The sequence below is a fragment of the Embiotoca jacksoni genome, unplaced genomic scaffold (assembly GCF_022577435.1).
Source record: "Embiotoca jacksoni isolate LCO1_2020_lvr unplaced genomic scaffold, fEmbJac1.0.p SCAF_21, whole genome shotgun sequence".
In the NCBI taxonomy this organism is placed as follows: domain Eukaryota; kingdom Metazoa; phylum Chordata; class Actinopteri; family Embiotocidae; genus Embiotoca; species Embiotoca jacksoni.
Window position 1 is genome coordinate 1,043,097 of NW_027185352.1, and position 19,270 is coordinate 1,062,366.

Below are 19,270 nucleotides of genomic sequence, written 5' to 3' on the forward strand. Positions count from 1 at the left end.
GATAAAGATTTATACTAAAATCTTTAACCTAGTGCAAACTAATACAGTTTGAATTGCTTTTTACTTTAGAGAGTGTAGAAAACAGTGAATGTATTGCTTGAACTCTTTGTTGAAGGCGATAAATCTCAGCTTTGTACCTGGAAATCTACATTTATGGATATGATGTTATGGATATTATCATGTACATAAGTGTTTTTCTGTTCATTCAGGAGACAAAACAAAACATTCTTCCAAAATAAGAAATAACCATTTGTCAATATTTTCAGTAATGAAAGGTTTTCCAGAAATTCTTCACAAATGGGCTTTTGTCATTAAACTCCAGATCTTTTACAGCTCTATATTTATAAGGTCATTATGGGCAGTGTGGTGAATCATTGAGCAGAACTGTTTATGGCAATATTGGATTTTTACATGATTTTAGCATCAATGTGACACCTTGGCTTTGTAAGCCAATTCATTTTCTGAAGTAGCTAATCGTGTTTTTTTCAGTTTGATTATTTTATCAATAAACAGTTTCTGAACTGATTTTCTATATACAAATTACTGTTCATTTACTCTTCAGGACTTTTCAATTTTTTTTTTGAAATAACGTTAGTTGAATTTCTAATGTTACTGTTAGACATAATATTTGGAAGAGTGTTCCTACTTTTTGGAAGTGATAAGGGCTCGGAGATAGCCAAATACGTTTCCATATTTCTTACACTGAGGTCGTTGCATTAATATCTTTGCATCGTTTAGACCATGCAATCCACCGGTTTCTAGCAGAGAACCATGGCCTCAGATTTGGAGGTGCTAACCCTCGTCCCCGCCACTTCACACTCGGCTGCAAACCGCCCCAGTGAGTGCTGGAGGTCATTGTCTGAAGAGGTCAACAGGACCACATCGTCTGCAAACAGCAGAGATGTGATCTGGAGACCCCCGAACCTGACATGCTCCTCCCCCCGGCTGCTCCTAGATATCCTGTCCATGAAGGTCACAAATAGGATCGGTGACAAAGGACAGCCCTGGCAGAGGCCACGCCCACCGGAGGCCAACACACACTGGAAACAAGTCTGACTTATTGCAGAGGATACGAACACAGCTCCTACTGCGGTTGTACAGAGCCCGAATGGCCCGTTGCAACGGGTGCGGCACCCCATACTCATGCAGCACCCCCCACAAAAAACCCCGGGGGACCCGGTCGAAAGCCTTCTCCAAGTCCACAAAGCACATGTCGACTGGATGGGCAGACTCCCATTCACACTCAAGATACCTAGTAAAGACTCAATTAAAATGAGTAAAAGCTACTAAATTTTAAATGTTTCTGTAACTAAAAAATTGCATTAGTTATTATATGTAGGCTCCTAAAGTCTTCAGCCCATTGCTCTACACTTCACTGCTGTGCTCAAAACAGTCAGCATCGAGAACAAATGCAAAATGTTGATTAAATATGAGCATGATGCTTCTGCTGTACTTGGAACCACCAAACTAAATTTGCAAGTGCCTCACATCCCTAACTGAGCCAACAGAAAATGGATCCGTTTCAGTATTGTGAAGGATCTTCGCAGTTCCACCCACCAGGCCTTCAGTTGGTGTTTAACGGACACCTAAACAAGAAAATCACTGGAGGGCTGTGAAACGCTGCAAGCACCGACAGAGAACATGCCAGAAATAAGGTTGGTCAGGGAAGGATGTGGTCCACAATATTATGAAAATGTCATGCAATGCATGTGCATGTGGTCAAAAATTTAATAAAAATAACAATATAGCAAGTGGTCAAAAATGTGATGGAAAATGATAGAAAATGTCATCCAAAATGTCATACTATATAGTATGTCGGCCTAAATTTCATAAAATGTCAAACGAAAATGACATTGTGAATATTTTGGATGAAATGGAATAAAATTGAAAATGGAATAAAATTGTCATAGTATGGTATGTCGTCCAAAATGTCAAAAAATAGGCGAAACTATAGTATGTCGTCGCAAAAAAGAAAAATCAGTCATAGTATGTTGTCCAAAATGTCAAAAAAAAAATCGTAGGATAGCATGTCCTAAATTACATAAAATGTCATAAGAATGTCTTACTTCAAGCATGTGGTCATCAATGTAAAATAACATGTCATAAAGCCACTGAAGGGTGGAACATGTAGTAAGTGGCTCAAATTGTGACAAAAATGTCACAGTAAAGCGTGTGGTTCAAAATAGCATAAATATGTCATACAACAGCATTTTATCCAAACTATAAAAAATAATAATAATAATAATAATAATAATAATACTATAGTTTGTTGCCCAAAATGTCAAAAAAATATCATTATATGGGATGTGGTCAAAATTGGACTCAGGACTCTGAATCCAGCGATCCGAGTTCAAATCTCGGTGGGACCTGATTTTGAGAGGAGATACCAGTGAAAGAAGACTGTCACCAGTGTAAGTCAATTTGCAAGACCAAAAACATCTGGAGAGTTTGAAAATGGTTTCCTTTTTTTACCTGTAGTGCTGTTTGAAGTCCAGCTGCCACCAAGATTTCAATTGGAGTCACTCTCCACAGTTGGGGAAAAGTTTCTTACATGGTCCGCACCGAGTCATTCAACGGCTTTCAAATTATTTCTAATAAACTTCAAATACCTCGTCTTCTCCATAGGATCAAGGAAACAACGGGGGTTCCATGGTGGAATGGTTAGCAGTCTGGACTTTGCCTCCACCGATCACATCTTGTCAACTCCTTCTTCTGCCAAATAGTTTCATGGAGGCTAAGGTCGGATGAAGAACAACCGATAAGGAGGATTTGCTGTCGGTGAAGGTCATGAGAATGTGAACATAATCTGAACATGAACCAAGATTTCAGACTTTGAAGTGCCTCTTCCATTAAACAAGACATTCTACCGTTGTTGGCAGGATTTGAACCTACGCGGGGAGACCCCCAATGGATTTCTAGTCCATCGCCTTAACCACTCGGCCACAACAACTACAGGACAGAGGTTGGTGGGGCGGGGCATGTCATGGCCACATCCAGAGATCTAGGTGGAGTGGTTCTTAACTACTCTCACCTTCGGAAATACATATTTCGTTACTTATTATGCTCCGCCCCAAATATGGGAAATAAATAAAAGCTTAATTACTGCCATCAAACAAACGCTCTGGAGATGCAGGGGATCGAACCCAGGGCCTCATAAATGCAAAGCACGCGCTCCACCACTGAGCTACATCCCCTGCAGCAAGTCAGAAATAAACTGCACAGGAAAGTGTCACAGTACGGTAAAATCTGGGAAATGTCTTCCAACCGATGAACTTTTTTCATTGCAGTATGTGCGGAGTGTTTCTGTCACTTTCAACAGGGGTTACGAGTCTTAATTTCCTGATAAAGGACTGAAAGAACACATAGCATTGACAGTCTTTGACATGAAGAATGCCTCTGACGGAACATGTCAACACTACGACAGTCGGCCCAATTCTACCTGTCTTTAAACCACAAGAAGAAAGACGCTGCGATGGCTGGGAATCGAACCCAGGTCAACTGCTTGGAAGGCAGCTATGCTCACCACTATACCACCATCGCTGCTAAATTTACACAATAACTATCCTATAAGGGCAAAGGGCAAGGAGAAGGAGGGGAACCACACGAGGGAAGCACTCGAAACGTGTGGTTACCCAAACTGGATGAGGGGAATGGACACTCAATTGAGGAAAGTAAGCTACTAATTACTTGCACATTTGTCCCACAATAGACAGATGGATTGAAAGAGGAGCGAAAGAAAGCACGTACAGTACCTCGGACTGGAAACACCATCACTTCACAAGGTAGGTGGTTAAAGACACCAATTAGCAGCTACTTCCAATAAAGTCCTTAGATCCCTCCCCAAGGTTCTAAACACTCATTCACACTGCGACTCCCGTGACCCTAACATCTCCCATGATGGCCGGGTGGGTCAACGACCCGAGACTCAATCTGACCATGACTATTTGAACCATAGCGACTCGCAAAATGGCCGGGTGGGTCTCGCACGTAATCTTCAGAGGCTACTTTTGCTACTTTTCCATCCTCGCTTTCTCCTGTGAAAAATTATTCCGAAATAGTACACCAGGTTTGGGCTGAGGTTCCATGGTGTAATGGTCAGCACTCTGGACTCTGAATCCAGCGATCTGAGTTCAAATCTCGGTGGGACCTGATTTTGAGAGGAGATACCAGTGAAAGAACACTGTCACCAGTGTAAGTCAATTTGCAAGACCAAAAACGTCTGGAGAGTTTGAAAATGGTTTCCTTTTTTTACCTGTAGTGCTGTTTGAAGTCCAGCTGCCACCAAGATTTCAATTGGAGTCACTCTCCACAGTTGGGGAAAAGTTTCTTACATGGTCCGCACCGAGTCATTCAACGGCTTTCAAATTATTTCTAATAAACTTCAAATACCTCGTCTTCTCCATAGGATCAAGGAAACAACGGGGGTTCCATGGTGGAATGGTTAGCAGTCTGGACTTTGCCTCCACCGATCACATCTTGTCAACTCCTTCTTCTGCCAAATAGTTTCATGGAGGCTAAGGTCGGATGAAGAACAACCGATAAGGAGGATTTGCTGTCGGTGAAGGCCATGAGAATGTGAACATAATCTGAACATGAACCAAGATTTCAGACTTTGAAGTGCCTCTTCCATTAAACAAGACATTCTACCGTTGTTGGCAGGATTTGAACCTACGCGGGGAGACCCCCAATGGATTTCTAGTCCATCGCCTTAACCACTCGGCCATGGCTGAGTGAAAGAAAGTATTTACCTCAGATTGCATTCTATTTAGATTGTTTTCCTCTCTGTGGCCACTCCAGAGCTCCGTTATATCTATCATTTATACCTAACAGGCATTTTTTTAAAACTTGCAGTTATTGAGAAACACAGAACACCTTTTTTACGATCTGACCACTTAATTCTGGTGCCAAGCCAAGAAAAAAAACTTCAGTTAGCGCTCGGCTAAACATGGTCCAACGTTTTAACCCACAGCACTTAGCTATCATGCAATCTGGCTACACACTCAGAACTTCATTCAACAGTAAATAAAAAAAATATATTTTCCCCTGTGTAACGAGAGTCCGTTACTGCGGTGGGTTCTCGGGCACAAATCACACTTCAAGCACCGGTCTCAGTTCAATCGGTTAAATTTTCAGTTTAATCGACCCTGCCACCGTGTCTGTGCAAATGCCTGGTCCATCTTAACGTTTGTTTGTGCCGCCACGCACACCTCCTCTCCGGTGTCTCACTGCTAGTTTTATGGGGAGAGAGAGACGATCAGAAAAATCAGGCTGCCAACGCCCACTGGCACTGCTCCGTCCACTGGACCGGATCTGAGGCACCTTTCTGGGTCAGGTCGGTCAAAGGACTGGTCAGATCCACAAAGTCCGGGATGAACCGCCTGTAATAACCTGCCAGCCCCAAGAACCGCCTCACCTCTTTTTTAGTCTTGGGCTGCGGGCAGGCTGCGATAGCAGCAGTCTTGTCCACCTGAGGGTGCACCTGCCTGCCGCCCAAGTGGTACCCCAGATACCGTACCTCCCTCCGTCCAACTGCACACTTCACTGGGTTGGCGGTGAGCCCAGCCTGCCTCAGAGACTCCAGCACTACGCCCACTCGCTGCACATGCTCTGCCCATGTGGTGCTGTGGATGATGACATCATCCAGGTAGGCGACCGCATATGCCTGGATGATGCCTGCATGGATTAGGGAGAGCAAATCATGGCTCCTGGAGATGGTCAAATTTATGATTTCAGGAATGTGACGAGAACAGGTCTGAGAAGGATCTTAAGGTCACTTTTTTTAATGGAGAGAATGGGAAGACAAAGGCCATCGTTCATCTCGGCATCTGGTGCTTTTAACTTTAATCCGTCGGAGATGTGCAGATTCTTTGACAGCTGGAGTTGCTAAAAGATGATAAAAGTGATTTTGATCCTGGGAACGTTTAAAATCAAGAATGTTTTTTATGGTCTGGAAGTTCAGAGGGAGGTTAATGAAAGCCTTTTGTCCATATGCTTGAGCTAATATTCCCAGTATAAAAGGCAAGGCGGGAATGTCGGGCCTCAACAAAGATAGATAGATATTTTATTAATCCCTCAGAGGGAAATTTTTACGTTCCAGCAGCATATACAGGGCAAAATATTAAATATAATATTTTAAAAAAAAATGCACATTCTACACAATAAAATAGAATAATATAAAATAAAATAAAATAAAATAAAATAAAATAAAATAAAATAAACAGTGCAATGGTGCCATTGTTGTGTGATGGATTTGGCGAGGGGTGAGTTATTGTATAGTCTGATAGCGGTGGGCAGGAACAATCTCCTGTATCAGGAAGGATCTCCCGTATCAGGAAGGATCTCCTGTATCTGGAATGATCTCCTGTATCTGGAATGATCTCCTGTATCTGGAAAGATCTCCTGTATCTGGAAAGATCTCCTGTATCTGGAATGATCTCCTGTATCTGGAAAGATCTCCTGTATTAGGAAAGATCTCCTGTATCTGGAAAGATCTCCTGTATCTGGAATGATCTCCTGTATCTGGAAAGATCTCCTGTATTAGGAAAGATCTCCTGTATCTGGAATGATCTCCTGTATCTGGAATGATCTCCTGTATCTGGAAAGATCTCCTGTATCAGGAAAGATCTCCTGTATCTGGAAAGATCTCCTGTATCTGGAAAGATCTCCTGTCCCTGCAGCAGGTGGAGAGGGTGGTCCAATATGGATAATAATTTCTTCAGCGTCCTCCTCTCCACCACCTTTTCCAGACTATCCAGTTTGCAGCCACAATGTATGTGATGCATTTGGAAGAGCTGATTGCTGAAGAGTTGGAGTGATAAGAACTTCCTAAGAGCTTTTCTTTTTTTTTTTTATCATTGTCTGACTTTTAACAAAACTCTCAGACTTGGAAACTCATTATCGGTATACCACTGAACTCGTCTTGTGGTGAACTTTTTCTTTCAGTTGCTAGTGAACCCTGTTGATGCTCTGTGATTACTGCAGTGGTGGTGGAAGTGTTCAGGTCCATTTTACTTTACAGTAAAAGTCGTGCTTTGACTTACTCAAGTATGCAAGTATATCAAGAAAAATGTTGGAAGGGTGTTGAAGATTGAGTGGGCATCCCGACAGCTGCAGAGCAAGGGAACAGGAGCCTTTAGGCTGGACAGATAGGTGAGGCCGCTTTGAAGGACAGCCAGGAAGCACGAAGGCAAAGACTGGCAGGATGATGGGATGGAGGCAGGCAACAAAGGGGGAATGCTTTTGGATATTAAGGGGGAGGCCCGTGGTGATGGTGGACACATCTAGGCGCTGGACCACCCTCTAGGAACATCAGTGAACCACTCTAGGACAGGAACAGGAACCTCTGCACTGATAACTGTTATAAGAATTTCATTTTTATATGGTAAAATACATGGAGACACGTCTTTGAACAAATCTTTGTGCGTGTAGAGATAGCTCACTGCTGTGCAACTTGTTATTTTCATCAAGTAGTCAATAACAGGCCCTTTATCGAATAGATAATTATGAAGACCTCAGCCTGAAGAGAAATGTATCGTCTGAGTCGACGAGGACCACACCCACAAGAGACATATGGTTGAAATGCACTTATTGTAAGTCGCTTTGGATAAAAGCATCAGCTAAATGTAATGTAACATAAATACTGACTGTAAACGCTCATACTCTGAGCCTTTTACTCTATAACCACATGATGTCAGTGCATTGTTAAAACGCTCCTCTTGTACAAGATTAATCAACTGCTGATTAAACCTTTTAACTTGTATTCTGGCTGCGGTCTCCTCTGTCTAAAAGTCAACAAAAAACTCTTTTGACAATAACCCGCCCACCTTGACTAAAGATCTTCATCAAGCTAACAGGCTGCATGCTAGGCCAAAGTCGAGGGTCACTGGGAGAGTTCAGGAAGGACTTCCAAGCACTCCGAGTTTAGCCATAATTGTGACAGTTTTAGCCACCACAGAAAACTCTATCAACCAACGTGTAAAAGTTATTGTCTTTTCCATGATAGAAAATGCTCCTAATTTGTGTCAGTCTGTTGTTTCCTTAAATATTGTATGCAGTCTTTGCAGAGTAATTTTCACTCCATGTGGCTCATGATGTGTTCAAATGGGGTCGTTTTTATCATGTACAGGAGAAGAGTCCATATGAACGGCCTCCTCGTGGTGAGTTCACGAGTTGTGTCGTATGTGCTGACTGTACCAAAGGCATAATTAGGGCAGCCTAGAGTTCTATGGGGTCCTAGAGTCGTCCTTGTCACCACATGGTGGCAGCTTCACAAGTTGACTCATGGTATTTGTGCATTAGTGAAATAAGTGTTGCTTGTTGTTCTTACCTGTTAATTTACTTCACAGTAATGGTTTTGTTTACACATATTGCACTTCTTGGTCTGATTTTGTGATATTGTTGCAGATATTTTGCATTTAAATTTGCAGGGACACATTTAACTCTGACTAAAGTCAAGGTCTGTTAGTTAGTGTAACATCTCTATATGGTCAAAGGGCCTTTTCTCTGCTCGCACCTTTGTTCTTAGTTTATTAAACTTATGTTGTTATAATGTTAACTACATATTTCCATTAAACTGGAGAGTAAATTGTTCATTTGTAATAAAGAGAATCATCTCGACATTGTAATAGTAGTGATGACTCATGATAATTACTTGTCACATGACATTGTGGCTGTTAATTTCTCTTCCATAGTTATTTTTATATTGCAAAAAACATATAATTGCTCAATTCATTAAAACGGTTAAATGGTGTATTTTGCATCCCTTTTATTGCTTCTAATACGTCAGACCGGCGCCTGCTCTCATGAAATTACACCGATGTTTACAGAAATGTCAGAGGCCACGGAAGTACAAGTTTTGGATGTTGAGCTAATATATTGTAATTTTATTCATGTAGAGATTGTCTTCATAACTCAGATAATAGACTACGTCTGAGGAAAATGTTGATCTTCCCAAGGGCCTCATCTCTTCCCTCAGTACCTGTGTGTTTCCTGCATTAGGTTCCAACACAGGGTTAGACGAGAGACTCGGAGTCACAAACACAGATTGTAACAATTCATCCTAACTGATAGTAAGGAAAATGCTACACGCTACTTTAAGGGAACAGGCGGACCTAATTCCGCCGTATGGTTCCAGCCTGCTAAACTCCTAATCAACTAAGAAAACTCAAAACCTAAACATAATATCCTCACCTTTACCTGCCTAGAATGTGAAACAAAAATATAAATTAACGAAAGCAACACAGGTTGGTTGAGAGGTGCAATATGTTAAAGGGAAAAAATGCTCATCTCGGACGTGTCCCATCTGGACGGTAATCATCAAACAGAGGGGTGCCATAACAAACAAACACACAAACAATACCCGCCGAATATCCCAAACTACCCAAAAACCTCCTGTCCCCAAGTGCACAAACATAAATAGTCTTTGTTGACTTTAAAAACAGTCTCTAAACCAAAAAAGGTGTGATACCTGGTGAAACGTGGTGAGCCGCCGCGGCTTAACGCCTCCAAACAAAGCCAGCGCAGATCTCCCCACCGCTGTTCATCCAGAAGTTAGAACTCTTCCTCTGGCAGTAAAAGTCCATATGTCGGATAATCCAAGGAACATATTCCACGATGTGGTTCCCTTCTCCAAGATCCCCTGGACTTCCCGCCAGGTATAGTTCTCCGGATGTCTCCTCCACCATCCACCTGAGCGCTCTCCCAGTGACGTCACTTCCCTTCTTTATATAGTCCGGTTATTAAGTAAATAAACATAAAAACACATGTCCATTTGCCCTGTAGCCACTGACAATAAATGATGTACAATCTGAGGTGATAGCAAACAAATGACATGTCCCCCATCACAGTGACTGTACAAATGGTGAACTTAGGTGACCATTACAAGATCAGAATCAGAAACTGTGAAAACTGTTAACACTGGGAGTAATGTCTGGACCAATGAGCACAATGGACAACAACGACCTGGCACAGACTGATAGAAACATGCCAAGTAGAAACACGAGTGTTTGAAGACGATTGGACACAGGTGGAAACAATCAGAACAGAGGCAGGTAATCTCACAGGAGGGCACACAGTCAGGATACCTGAAAGAAGAGTGGAGTGACAGACCAAAAGAAAACAGGAGATAAAGCACACTAACCAATGACATGACCTGTGTCCTAATTAAGGGACTGCATTCATCAGAGGACACAGTGTGGTTATAAATATATGATGATGATGTTATAGTACTGCTGATTACACTAACGGTGCAGTAATATGCTCCCGGACAGTTTTTATGCTTCCATGCCAGCTTTAGCTAATGTTGGAGGAATTACATTTTCAGGTTGTCCACCCGTACGTACATGTTAAGTGTCTGTCATTGTCGTCTCTGGCTCCTGTTTGTTTCCATTTCCCTTGTGTGTTCCTGTCTGTCTGCGTTTGTTTACATGCCGTCTGTCTCTTGGGAGGTAAACCCTGCCTGTCCAGATTCCACCTCCACCTCACCTGCAGCTGGCCACCTGCCAAACACCTGCACTCAATCATGTTGTCAACCACCCTGTTCAACTGAAGGCTTGGGCAGCCACAGTAAGCCTGTTTTATTTGTAAGATTTAATATATATACCACCAATGCTAGTGTTCAACCCATATGATCTGCCTTACCTTATATTTGTTTTTCAAATTGTCCCACCTTTTTGAGGCCTGCGTTGCAGTCACCTGCCCCTCCAGTCCAATTTCCTTTACCGCCTGCCTATTGGTCAGAACTAGTTTAAGTCTCCAAAACATTGACATTTTGAACATTAACCTTCACGTATACTTACTCCCAGCCTGATTTGGCAGCATTCCTCTTCCTGTTGAGGAGATGGCCTGGTTTAACCCTGGCCTTTATTAGGGCAAGGGTGTCAGCATCTGTGACTGGAGGGACAGTTGGACGATGGTTTGTTGCATTGTGGTTATACGAGACATTTATCCATAGTTGTGCGTTACCTGCTGTGGATGCGGGTCCAAACATCTCCAGTTTTGGAGAAACAGGCTGCTTTGCCACGATCGTCACAGCAGCCAAGCCGTTATATTGCTGTCTTCCAAGCCACCAGACTTCCCTCACGAAACCAGTCATTTTAACTGGCAGAACATGGTCCACCACTGCTTCGTTGAGTTAGTTTGTGTTACTGTGGGACTTTGGTGGTGTGTCATTGCATCAGTTTGGACTGTGTTTCATGTCAAACTCAAGAGTCAGCTTGGAGCATTTCTAATTGGTTATGAAAGGTGAGAGAGTTAATGTGTCAGCCGGCTTCGTCTATTTCCTTTAAATGTTCACTAAAGGTTATAGTTGAAACGTGCTTCCCCCTTCCTGCTCCCTGTATTACTCCCTCCACCCACCAGAGGTCCTCAATCTCTCACTCTATGCCCAGTCTCCTTCCAGCCATGCCCACCTCCTCACCTGCTCCCAGGTCCCCAACCTGCCCCACATGCAGTCTGTCACTTCTAGACCCCATCCCAATCTCCACCCAGAGGCCTGAACACTAAACCCTCATGATCTTTGGTTGGTTTGTCAGCTCCATCTAGTGGACAGAAAGCAGAGCTGCACCATGTGATGTGGGGTTTCTCTGCCACAGGTTAGACTGGTTCTGACGTCACTCTGATGCTTCTAGACTCAGACTCTGAAGTTATGAGGAAGTGACGGCGTCCTCAGATCAAACGCTGTCAGACCAACACCAGCACTGACGAGGGACGAGCAGCTTCTTCTCTCCAAATGTTTCCTCGACACCAGAAGGTGGAAAGTGTCTGAGATCACAAACCTGTCTTTACCTTATTGGAAAAAGTACAAATTAAAATGGCCAGGCCAGTCAAATTCACTGGAGAACCTTCGGACCCGACAGAGGTTTTTGAAGAGGCCTGAAGATTCTTCTCTTCTGGGAAATAGATGGCAGTAAGTCATACCTTTGTTGTTGATGATTAATCCTTGCAATCTGATGGACACAAAGCGCATCCAAATTGACACCCCTTCTTCCTCGGTTGAATTGTGCTGAAAGTTTGCTTTGATATTTGAAGAAAGGGTGATTGAATGTCTTTTTGCTTCAAGGGTTTTGTTTAATGTGTCTGCCTTTAAAGAAAACTTAAATTAAGTCAAACAAAAAGGCCAATGATGCACCTGGTATGTGGTTGACGAAGGTAAAAGTTTCTTTTTTCACATGATAGCATTTCGATTTATTTATTCAAACAAGCAAGCAAACAAAAGAATAAAGGAATCATACCCAATTTTTTGCACAGTGCCCAGTCCGATCCACTTGCCATCAGGGAGACATGGCCGTAACGGACATCTGTTACTACAGTGGGTTCTTGTTGCACAAATTACACCAGCCAGCACCGGTACAATTCAACCGGCTTTATTTTACCACAGTTTCAGATCAGCCACAGTCTGTGCGCTCTGCTGCCGTGCCTCCGAGCGCACCCGCAGCGTCTGTCTCTGTCCGTCCATGTCTCCAGCCTCTCCTCCGGTGTGTCACTACTGGTTTATATGGGGGGAGAGAGAGACAATCAGCAATAGAGTTCAGCTGGGCTAATTAAGTCTCTTCCCGTCCCGTTCCCTGAAGCACTCCCCCAGTCAGTCCCTCCTGCAGCTGAGTCAAACCACGCCCCGCCACCACAATGACCATGAGAAAGGATGATGCAAACATATTCTGACTATTACAGAGAGGTTTCTACAACCAACTCAGAATTAATGACAGAAATACACATGTGTTTATAACCTGCAGTCTCCAGAAATGTAGATCTAATCATTCCATTGATCAGATCTACAAGGTGCCCCGGTCTCACCCTGCGCAGGAGGTACTGAAACAGAAACTCTGCAGGGAAGAGCATTGTTTTAAATTTACAACCTGAGCCTCTGACCTTTGACTTCTTTATGTTACACACACATGTTGAGTGGCCCAGATTGAGTCACATCACATGATCCCAAAAATACTCACTGACACAGACAGACAGTTTCCTGAGAGAAACTCATCGCTAACAGTAAAATGACAAAAAATAGCTGCTGAGCATATGAATAATGATAAAACATAAGCCTATTACCAAGTGTACTTTCACATGTGGAATTGAAGTTGTATATTTGTATCCTGTGGAGGGCAGTAGTATGTAACCTGGGTCTGGGTATGTAACCGTAACCGTCAGTCTTGGCTCTGATTCCAGTCCCAAACCCCTGTAGGCATTTAGATTTGCTCAGCCAACCCTGGGAGATGGACCAATCAGCAACCAGTGGGGGTGGCTCAGTGCTATGGAGTCTAAGTAGTTCACACAATGGCCCCATTAGTAGTCTTTTTGTGCACAACAGTAAAGGCCTGCACTAATAGTTTTATACGTAAACCGAGCTCTATGCTCATCAGGATGATCGGCCTCATAATGGTTGCCAACACCCCTAAAAAAAAAAAGAGGCCTCATGTTTTGGCCAACCGAGGAAGGAGGACTGAAGCAGCACATTAACACAGGGAAATATCTCATGTAGCATCCAGTGTCATGTCAACATGTGTCAACAATCTGTGTTTTATGTAACTTAAGTGACTGCAGACAAAAATAACTAGAAATGTAATAATGATGTGTGTGTGTGTGTGTGTGTGTGTGTGTGTGTGTGTGTGTGTGTGTGAGTGACCCCATAGACCATATTTCTAACTTGTATGTTGAGTATGGTAAGTTTTGGATGGATATTATATTACCAAATTATAATTTAAATTGTGTGGCTACAAATACTGAAGCCAATTTCTAAAGCCATTGCCATAACATAATTTTTTTGTAACAGTTTTGATTTGAATTTTATTTCATAATCCATTTTGTGCTACAAATGAGTAGCTGCCCAATTCCCTTGATATGAACACTTTTTTCAAAATATACTCTTCATTTGTTCTTTTCTTTCACTTGCCACCAGGAGGCAGATTGCGCGCTCTGTAGCACATGACTGCAAGTCAGAGGAAGCAGACAGCAGTAAACAGTCTGTCCGGAAGGTGTGTTCACTGACAGTTTGTCTGTTGTGCCTCGACTTACTCGTGAACAAATAAAAGTGAACATTTTTCTGCACCACTAACGCCATCACAGGATTAATGATGTTACTCCAGGTTGATGAAAAACATTTTAAAGATATTTTGACTGAACATGTGAACGGTTGTAAGGTCTTGATTTTTACTAAGTCGCTTATTGTGCTCTGAGATGCCATGTTTTGTATTTGGCACTGAATAAATCAAACTGAATTGAATACAATTTTAAAAAGTGTAATTGTGGGTCCTCAGCGTGTTGATCAATCAATCAATCAAACTTTATTTATATACCACTTTTGACCAGCAGGTCAAAGTGCTTTACAGATGATTGACAGTTCAGTAATAAGACAGACAGTTTTTACACCAGAAAAATAAAATAAAAACACAAATTTAAAGGAAAATAATTTGATTTAAAAACTACTTTGACAACAACGCACGCAAGACTATGGAGATAAAACAAATGTAAAAGATAGATTTAAAGCTAAAATGACAATAATAGTAGTGAAATAGAGTGAGTTAAGATCTAGAAACTAAAAACGAGTATAAAAGATGAGGACACTGCATAAATAAGATAAAAGTTAGAGTTCATCAGAAGGAAGGCTAAAACATGAGATAGGATGGGTAAGAGGAATTAAAAGTACGTAAAAGTAGCTAAACAGATGCTGACAGGTATGAAAGTGTGGAGGAAAGAAAGAAGGAAAAGCAAATAGATAAAAATAAACTTTTAAAAGTACGTATATTAAAATAAAAATATATCTAAAAGGATGGCTGAAGAGATGGGTTTTCAATTTACGTTTAAAAAGTTTCAACACTTTTAAACCGGCAGCTTCCGGATCCTCCGGCAGTCTGTCCCGGCAGCGCGCAGTGAGAGGCGGAGCCGCACCGGAGGACCGGGACTCAGATGAGCGCGCGGTGAGAGGCGGAGCCGCACCGGAGGACCGGGACTCAGATGAGCGCGCAGTGAGAGGCGGAGCCGCACCGGAGGACCGGGACTCAGATGAGCGCGCAGTGAGAGGCGGAGCCGCACCGGAGGACCGGGACTCAGATACCGCCACAATCTGGAAATGAAAGTGAAAGAAACTCTTCTGCAGAACAGAAACCGTCGAGTCTCTGCTGGAAAACAAGCCTACTTTTTCTTCTGTTCACCAAAAATACATCACAGACACACAGGTGAGTAAAAAAAAAGTAAGTTGTAAGTTTGGATGTTTGTTCTGCTTTTCTTTTCAACTTTGGCGCCAACTCTCTAAAAACATAAAAACCTCTTGTGAAGCTCCTCATGTTCAGGAGTTTTCAAACTTTGACCAACAATTGTGAACAATTAAAAAAAAAAAATTGTGCACATTCAACCAACAATTATTATTGTTGTTGTTGTTACCGTCAATGTTAATAGTCTATACATATATATAGTGGTTATAAATTAGTTAGTTATTAGTTGGTTGTTAAATTATGATATTGTTTGCTTGAGGCAATAAAAACATAGCTGGGACATGATATACTTGTTTCTTAATTTCATAATTTCATTTCATTGATGCATTTTTTTTTAAATTCAGAAGTCAACTGAAATACAATAAATATTTTATTAAGTATAACTGAAAACCCAGAATTTGGGTTGTATTTTTTAACGCACTTTTTGATAGCTTTAATTCAACAAAGTAGTAATTTTTCTCCAGTTTTAGGTAGAAAATATTACCCAACCCAACCCTGCTGGTTTATAATATCCCACGGCTGGTCCAGTCCCTTTTTGGCCGTGCATTGTGTTACCGAAATCACTCAAATTGGGTTATTTTTAACCCAGCATTTATTAGTGTGTATATATATTTCCTCATGGCTACACTTTTTTGCTGAAAAATATATTTCTTATATCTTTAGAAACACATTTTATTTAAACCATACAGATGTGCTGTTTGATGAAGAACAGTGTGATAATCTTACTTCTAAGAAATAATTCAGAAGAAAGAGGAATGAGAAATATTTCTTTCTGTTTTCTAGACATGTCTGCTGCCTGCAGTCTCCTCTCAGAGGACCAGTTCCTGTGCTCCATCTGTCTGGACGTGTTCACTCATCCAGTCACCATCCCATGTGGACACAACTTCTGCAGGAGCTGCATCTCCCAACACTGGAGTGTTAATGTCCAGTGTCAGTGTCCCCTGTGTAAAGAAGTGTGCGACAGGAAGCCTGAGCTGCGGGTCAACACCTTCATATCTGAGATATCTGCTCAGTTCAGACGTTCAGCTCAGAGGAAAACCAGCTGCATCTCAGAGCGACGATTCACCGGACCAGACGTTCCCTGTGACGTCTGCACCGAGACCCAACTGAAGGCCCACAAGTCGTGCCTGGTGTGTCTGACCTCCTACTGCGAGACTCACCTGGAGCCTCACCTCCGAATCACAGGCCTGAAGCGACATCAGCTGATCGACCCGCGCAACAACCTGGAGGACAGGATGTGCAGGAAGCACGACCGACCGCTGGAGTTCTTCTGCAGGACCGATCGCACGTGCGTGTGTCGGTTCTGCACTGAATCGAATCACAAGCAGCATCGCGTCGTTCCTCTGATTGAAGAATACCATCAAAAGAAAGCTGAGCTGCAGAAGACAGGAGCAGAAGTTCAGCAGCTGATGGAGAAGAAGCGTCTGAAGGTGCAGCAGATCAGAGAGACGGTGAAGCTCAGCAGGGACGACGCAGACCGAGAGACAACGGCCGGCCTGCAGGTCTTCAGCGCTCTGATCCGGTCTGCAGAGGAAGGTCTGGCTCAGCTCGTCCACACCATCCAAGAGAAGCAGAAAACACGAGAGGAACAGGCCGCGGGCTTCATCGTGGAGCTGCAGGAGGAAATCTCTGAACTGATGAAGAGGAGCTCTGAGGTGGAGCAGCTCTCGCTCACCGAAGACCACCTCCACCTCCTCCGCAGCGCCCCGTCTCTGAACGCCGCTCCGCCCACCAAAGACTGGACGGAGGTCAGAGTTCACTGCTCGTACGAGGGGACGGTGAGGAGAGCCGTGGCTCGGCTGGAGGAGGCGCTCGGTGAGGAGGTGAAAAAGCTGACGGAGGCCGAGCTGAAGAGGCTCCGGCGGTTTGCGGTGGACGTCACTCTGGATCCCGACACCGCGAGTCCATATCTCCTCCTGTCCGAGGACGGGAGACAAGTTAAATGTAGTGAGACGCAGAGGAATGTGCCGGTTAACCCACGGAGGTTTTCCATCTGTAACGGTGTTTTAGGGAAGCAGAGTTTCTCTTCAGGCAGATTTTACTATGAGGTCCAGGTTACAGAGAAGACTGAGTGGGATCTCGGAGTGGCCCGGACATCAGTCATCAGGCAGAGTAAAATCAGACTGTCCCCGAACAACGGCTTCTGGACCGTCTGGCTGAGACGTGGACATGAGTACAAAGCTCTCGCTGGTCCCGGCGTCCTCCTGTCTCTGAGGTCCCGGCCCGAGAGGGTGGGGGTGTTTGTGGACTACGAGGAGGGCGTGGTCTCCTTCTACGACGTGGATGCTGCAGCTGAGATCTACTCCTTCACAGGCTGCAACTTCACTGACAGACTCCACCCGTACTTCAGTCCCTGCTGTGTGGGTGGAGGCATGAATGCAGCTCCCATGATCCTCCTCCCTCTGTGGCACACAGATTAGTTTTATCATTGGAAACAAAACTTCCTCATTTATTCTGAATTACAGTCGAATCTTATTGGCCATCAAACTTTGTCCACATTTTTCAAGAATTCAGACCACGTTTGTCCTGATACATTATCATTTTTAAAGTGGACTTTCCTTTTCTGTTTGGATTGAATGATGTAATACATGGTTACTTAAATCTTGTGCTCTTGCCAAAAAAATTGATTTTCAGGAACTGGTTAGATGGAAGAAACGATAATAGTTATTCTCTGGGTGATTGTAACATTTCGTGGTGTACGTCCTGAAGACGGGGACAAAACACAGGAGTTGATTTTCTATACTAAATGTATCAACAGGATCACAGATCTTTTACTTTACTTCACTTACTGTAAATATGGTAGAGGGCTCTTGTTGATGGATCAGGGGATGCATATTGCTTATTTTATATTTTAACTCTATTTGTGTTTAATTTTATGCATTTTATCTGTTCTTATGCATCTCATCTTTTCTTATTTTTAATTATTCCTTTATATGTTTTTATGTCAAACGCTGCATGTAATTCTCTTGCTGTAAGGCACTTTGAGCTGCATTTCTTGTATGAAATGTGCTATACAAATAAAGTTTATTATTATTATTATTATAACCGAGGCTTGTTTTGTCATAGTAACTGTCAGTGCAAAATGAAAAAGCAGTAAGAAGGGTGAGCCATCCCGAAAAGTCTGTTTCTCTGTTGATGTGTTTTCCCTTCAAACACAGGAGGCAACACACACACACACACACACACACACACACACACACACACACACACACACACACACACACACACACACACACACACACACACACACACACACACAGACACACACACACACATACAGACACACACATATATTACAAATGTTGGGCATTTAAGGATCTAAAATGATTTAAATAAAAATGAATAAAAAAGAAACATTTAGCACCATAGCAGCTACAATAGACGACACAACCTACTTAAATTACAGAGGAAAAGTATATTTATTGGATCCTATGGACATAAACCCTGAAATAATAAGTGGATGAGCTATTTCTGTTATTGTTGGTATTTTGTATTATTTCCATAGATATTTTGCAATATTAATTTTTGGACACCTGGTGGTGGTAATTGGATACACAGGGGTGTGCAGGTTATTGTATATATACAGTATATATATATAGTAACTGTAGTTTTGTTCAGCACAGGACTTTTGTCATTTAAATGGGTATTTACTAAAGGTATAAAAGAATTATGTCTCTGAGATTGTACATTAACAGAATTAAGCTCTCCCATATAATCACACATACATATAACAGCCGAGTTTGTGACATACTGCGACTCAGATAATAATATGATTTGAGAAAAAAAAAAATCACATTATCTCTTAGTTTTCTTTATTGATCCCTAAGCAGAAACAACTTGACCATGTTACCATATTAGTCAGATGGTAAATATAACATAGTATCTATATGTACTGTAGTACAATGGTGCTATAATAAAATGTTATTCTTGATCGTTTCCTGTGCACAGTTCTACCGAGGTACGAAGTACCTACCGCTGTATGTAGTACAGCTGATAACATACCACAATGTGTTGAAACTCTTCACAGCAGACACGGTGTAGCATGGGGAATGTTTAAAGCATGT

At 42.5% G+C, this 19,270-nt stretch overlaps 1 protein-coding gene and 4 non-coding genes across 6 annotated transcripts; 2 read left to right on the forward strand and 3 right to left on the reverse strand.

Moving 5' to 3' along the window:
• Positions 1-2,867: 2,867 nt before the first annotated feature.
• Positions 2,868-2,950, reverse strand: trnas-aga (transfer RNA serine (anticodon AGA)). The gene has a single exon. It is a non-coding gene; the product is annotated as a tRNA-Ser (tRNA).
• A 518-nt stretch (positions 2,951-3,468) lies between these two features.
• On the reverse strand, positions 3,469-3,540 carry trnag-ucc (transfer RNA glycine (anticodon UCC)). The gene has a single exon. It is a non-coding gene; the product is annotated as a tRNA-Gly (tRNA).
• Positions 3,541-4,077: 537 nt separating this feature from the next.
• trnaq-cug (transfer RNA glutamine (anticodon CUG)) lies at positions 4,078-4,149 on the forward strand. The gene has a single exon. It is a non-coding gene; the product is annotated as a tRNA-Gln (tRNA).
• A 498-nt stretch (positions 4,150-4,647) lies between these two features.
• Positions 4,648-4,727, reverse strand: trnas-aga (transfer RNA serine (anticodon AGA)). Its single transcript has one exon. It is a non-coding gene; the product is annotated as a tRNA-Ser (tRNA).
• A 6,978-nt stretch (positions 4,728-11,705) lies between these two features.
• LOC138202684 (E3 ubiquitin-protein ligase TRIM21-like) lies at positions 11,706-18,245 on the forward strand. Of its 2 annotated transcripts, XM_069156940.1 has the most exons (3): positions 11,706-11,905; positions 14,827-15,170; positions 15,990-18,245. In XM_069156940.1, the coding sequence occupies exons 2-3, from the start codon at positions 15,065-15,067 to the stop codon at positions 17,624-17,626; spliced, it is 1,743 nt and encodes a 580-aa protein (XP_069013041.1). In that variant the 5' UTR covers positions 11,706-11,905; positions 14,827-15,064; the 3' UTR covers positions 17,627-18,245. The 2 variants fall into 2 exon arrangements, with proteins under 2 accessions (XP_069013041.1, XP_069013042.1); XM_069156941.1 differs by lacking the exon at positions 11,706-11,905 and having other exon boundaries at positions 14,204-15,170.
• The last annotated feature ends 1,025 nt before the right edge of the window (positions 18,246-19,270 follow it).